This window comes from Bison bison, unplaced genomic scaffold (assembly GCF_000754665.1).
Source record: "Bison bison bison isolate TAMUID 2011002044 unplaced genomic scaffold, Bison_UMD1.0 scf7180017864530, whole genome shotgun sequence".
NCBI classification, from domain to species: domain Eukaryota; kingdom Metazoa; phylum Chordata; class Mammalia; order Artiodactyla; family Bovidae; genus Bison; species Bison bison.
In genome coordinates this window covers 2,357,114-2,362,091 of record NW_011495080.1, presented here as the reverse complement: position 1 = coordinate 2,362,091, position 4,978 = coordinate 2,357,114, and the positions used below count along the sequence as shown (strand labels likewise).

Here is a 4,978-nt window from a genome sequence, read left to right as displayed (position 1 = left end):
CTCCTTGAGCCTGAGTTTGCTCATCTGTACAATGGAATTTCAGCCATTGCTCTGCAGAGCCTGAAGCAGGATTTCTTAAAGTGGGGTCCTCAGATGTATTGGTTTATAATCTCTGGTGGTAGAACTCCAGACATCTGTATTTTTAGCAATGTTCCCAAGTGAATCTTATGCACACTGAACTTCTGAACCACTGGCCTACAGGGTTGTGGAAGGATCAATGAGATCATTACATGGAAGTATCATTTTTATAATGCAGAATGTAGGTCATAGGTGAACCAAACCTGAAAACACCTTTATGGGGTTGCCAACTGTGCCTGCTTGACAGATTGGAGCAAATTCAACAGAGAAGGCTCTGAAAAAGGAGGCACCATCTGAATCATCCAGGAACCAATGAGAAAGAACCTAAGCATCTTGGCCCTTCGTTTTGCACCCATAGTGGTGATTCTGGCTACCTCCCCCAGGGCCATGCTCTGAGGACATCCCGGGAAACATGAGGAAGCTGTCCCACACTGGCGACCGCTGTGGCAACCTGGGGAAAGCTCTCTGCTCCCGCAGGAGAGAAGCACTGAGGGAGGAGCTGTAGGGCATTAAGCCAATGCTCCCACCACCCATGGGCAGGGTGGGGAGGAGCAGTTAGGGGAGGCCGAGGAGGAGAGGCCACTGCAGGTAGAGAGCATTTGACTTGAGGCCCAACTGGGTGAGCAAGAGGCTGCCCCTCACTCTCCAAGTGAGTCAGCTAAGAATGGCAGTGGGTGGGGAGTGCTTCTTACAGGGAAGATCTGAAACAGGTAGAACTTAGAGGTGTGAGACTTCTTCTCTCGTCCATAAACGGGCACGGGCACTGCGATGTTCTTCAGGTACTGAGAAAACAGCACGATGAGGAAGATGGTCCTGAAACAGAAACAAACCACACCCAACCTGGTGAGCTGGGGCTCATCCAGAGCGAGGATCCAGGAAGCTGGGCCACCATGTGCCTCTGGGTCTGGGGAGCAGGGGCTGTGCTAGGCAGGTCCTCATCTAGGCCCTGCTCTGCATCCTGCCAGCTGGGAACAGGTGGGCGGGCCCTTTCAGAGGCTGCCGGTGGCTGAAGAGGAAGAGTGGGCAGAGGACTACTATTCCTTGGGACCTGAGAAATGAGCATGACAGCTGCACAGATCCAGACTGGAGCCACTGAGGCCAGGGTCAAAGCCCATGTGAATGAACACATCCATCTGTTGTTGCCAAATTCCTCCAAAGCTCTGTTTAATGTTGAGGGCCTCTTCCCCACCCCACTCCTAAGCCTTCCTGACACTCTTCCCCTGCCCTCTCCATCCCCCACAAGCTGGCTGTCACCACCCCATTCCCTGAATAAGCTTGACACTCTGGGACCCTCATCAGTGTCTCCTGGTATCACAGGTACTTGGACTCAAGTCTTAACCCTCCGCTAAACTACCAAATGCTTGAGAGCTGGGCTATGTCTCTGTACCCTTCCCAGGAGCTGGAGGTGTACAAATATTTGCTCAGTGAAAACCTAGGAGGCAAGGGACATGTAGCATCAGCCATCTGTGAACCCTGCACTAAGTATGTTTAGACACTGCCTGTGATGAACTCATTGTCTGTGAGGACTAATAACAAATAAATAGTAATAATACATTCTAAATTGCCATTTCACTGCTTTTTAAGGTATTATAATGTACATGACCTAGAGAGCCTCTTGATGAGGGTGAAAGAGGAGAATGAAAGTCAGCTTAAAACTCAATATTAAAAAAATTAAGATCATGTCATCTGGTCCCATCACTTCATGGCAAATAGAAGGGGGAAATGTGGAAGCAGTGACAGATTTCCTCTTCTTGGGCTCTAAAATCACTTCAGATGGTGACTGCAAGCCATGAAATTAGAAGACAATTGCTTCTTGGCAGGAGAGCTATGACAAAACTAGACAGTGTGTTAAAACGCAAAGACATCATTTTGCTGACAAAGGTCCATCTAGTCCAAGCTATGGTCTTTCCAGTAGTCATGTATGGATGTGAGAGCTGGACAATAAAAAAGGCAGAGTACTGAAGAACTGATGCTTTCGAACTGTGGTGTTGAAGAAGACTCTTGAGAGTCCCTTGGAAAGCAAGATCAAACCAGTCAATCTTAAAGGAAATCTACCCTGAATACTCTTTGGAAGGACTGATGCTGAAGCTGAAGCTCCAGTACTTTGGCCACCAGATGCGAACAGCTGACTCATTGGAAAAGACCCTGACACGGGAAAGACTGAAGGCAGAAGGAGAAGAGGGTAACAGAGGATGACATGGTTGGATGGCATCATCTATTCAATGGACATGACCTTGGGCAAACTCCAGGAGATGGTGAGATATGCAGGGAAGCCTGGCATGTTGCAGTCCATGGGGTCACGAAGAGTCCGACACAACTTGGCCACTGAACAACAAAAGTTGTTCATGAAAGTACTTGTAAACCACCTGAGCTTGCCAATATCCAGGACTCACTCTTTTAACTGGGTAATCTTCCTCTAGAGGGAACTCAAATGGCCCTCCCACCCAGGAGGGTACTTACGTGGCAGCAATCCCCCAGTGGATCCCGGCGTTGTCACCCGCGGAATCGAAGAGAGGCAGGGCCATCAGGGAGATTGTGGGAGCAATGGTCAAGGGGCCGATGAAGCGCATGAGGAAGCCAATGAGGCCTGAGAAGCCCACCAGCATCTGGACACAGGAGGCAACCAAGACGGCTCCCTGCAGCTGAAGAGAAAGAGTGGGGCTCATCAAGTGAGAGCCCAAGGCAGGGTGGGGCCTGCGGTGGGCGGTGCGGAGCCTGCAGTGGGGCGGGTCCTCAGCCCAGCCCAGGCCACCGGGAATGCTGGTACCTTCAGAGGCAGGGCAGGGGACAGAGCTGGACCCTAAGGGAACCAATGGAAGGCGAGCTCTGACCTCATTCCTCTCTCCAGTCCTCTATTGCCAACTGTCTGTTGGACATTTTCACCTTATGTGAAGTTTTTCAGGAAGTAGACTGCAAGGTTATCATGGTGATAATGCTGATGACTTGTAATACTGGTGTTACCCAGTAGTGTATGACCGTCTTGCTGCTTTGCTTTTCTCTGTTTTCCTACTTTCTGACTCAGAGGCTGCCAAAGGGGACAGAGAGTGAATTGTTGAGGTTCTGTGGGCTGTCCAGGCTCAGTCGAAACTTTTCCAGACACGATGGGAACAAATGAGCTTGCCCATGTTCTAATTAAACTCCATGGGCAGGCCCTGAAATTTGTATTTTGTACAATTTGGACTTGTCATGAAATATTCTTCTTTTGATTTTTTTCAACCATTTAAAATATAAAACCATTTTTAGCTTGCGGGTCATTCAAAAAAAACAAACAGAAGACAGGCAACCGGCCAGATTTGGCGCATAGGCTGTAGTTTGCCAACCCCTGAGCTATGGGACTCACTGAGTTTATTTCTCTTTTTTTACTTTACTTATTTGGTGTTATACTTTCTTTTTTTATCCCTTGCTTTGAAGTCTGATTTCCCAGAAAAGAAAGAAGTCTGATTCCTGCTTTCTTTTGATTAGTGTTAATATATTCCTCTCCATCTATTTACTTTTAATCTACATGTATTTTTATATTTAAAGTAGGCTTCTAGAGAAAGATAAATATAATGTGATATCACTTATATATAGATCTTTTTTAAAAGGGTATAAATGAACTTATTTACAAAACAGAAATAGAGTCACAGATGTAGCAGACAAACTTATGGTTATCAGGGGATAAGAGATCCCCTGATAGGGGCGGGGGAAATTAGAAGACTGAGGATGACATATACACACTACTATATATAAAACAGATAACTAATAAAGGCCTGCTGTATAGCATGGGGAACACGACTCAGTACTCTGTAATGGTCTGTACATAAGGAGTGGATGTATGTATAACTGATTCACTTTGCTGTGCATCTGAAACTAACACAACATTGTAAATCAACTCTACTCCAATAAAATTGTTTAATAATCAAAGTAGGTTTCATCTGGACAACATATGTGGGGTCTTCTTTTTTTATCCACTCTGACAATCTCTGGTCTTTTAATCAGTGCCTTTAGAGCAATGACGTTCACAGTAATTATTGATCTAGTTGGATTAATATCCACCATATCCATTACTATTTTCTACTTGTTGCCCTTGGTCTTCATTTCTTTCTTGTCTTCTACTCTTTTTCTGCCTTTGGTGGTTTTAACTGATATTTGTATATGACTCCATTTTCTTTCCTTTCTTAGCATAACTATTATCCATTGTTTTCCCTTTAGTGGTTGCCCTAGAGTTTGCAATAAACATTTACAGTGAACTCAAGTCCACTTTCAAATAACACTATACCACTTCCTGAGTCGCATGAATAACTTATAGTAACAAAACAATCCTAATTTCTCCCACCTAGCCATTGTATCATTGCTGTCATTTATTTCACTTATAAATAAGCATACACAAGTATATAAAATTTTTTAAACTACCATAATACCAGAAGGTGAAGTTTAAATTGGTCTAATGTGTTGAAACCTGAGCTCACCATCTCTTCCCTACCACCATTTTCTTACAACATAATGACCATTTACCTGTCCTCTCTATTACTTCTTATCTCCCAGAAAGAAATGACATGACTGTTGGTCCTGTATTTGCCTCACTTTCATTTGTGGCTACTATTGTGATGTAGAGTTGGACTGCTAACCATTGGTGGTTTCAAGACTTGAGATGTGTGTCAACAAATATAACCCAGTGAAACATGGAAAAATCTACCTTGAATTCCAATAGGCTGCTGCTGCTGCTGCTAAGTCGCTTCAGTGGTGTCTGACTCTGTGCGACTCCATAGATGGCAGTCTACCAGGCTCCCCCGTCCCTAAGATTCTCCAGGCAAGAACACTGGAGTGGGTTGCTATTTCCTTCTCCAATGCATGAAAGTGAAAAGTGAAAGTGAAGTTGCTCAGTCGTGTCCGACTCTTGGCGACCCCATGGACTACAGCC

At 45.3% G+C, this 4,978-nt stretch overlaps 1 protein-coding gene across 1 annotated transcript in view; it reads right to left on the bottom strand.

Annotated features, from left to right (window-relative positions):
* Positions 1–4,978, bottom strand: part of LOC104982384 (solute carrier family 23 member 2-like) — a gene marked incomplete at its 3' end in the record, with an annotated part of 70,690 nt that overhangs the window by 12,080 nt on the left and 53,632 nt on the right. Inside the window, exons 7-8 of the mRNA XM_010831749.1 lie at positions 2,539–2,720; positions 771–891 (exon numbers count right to left, since the gene is read on the bottom strand). Of these exons, the coding sequence (XP_010830051.1) occupies positions 771–891; positions 2,539–2,720 (303 nt within the window). The remainder of the gene's footprint in view (positions 1–770; positions 892–2,538; positions 2,721–4,978) is intronic.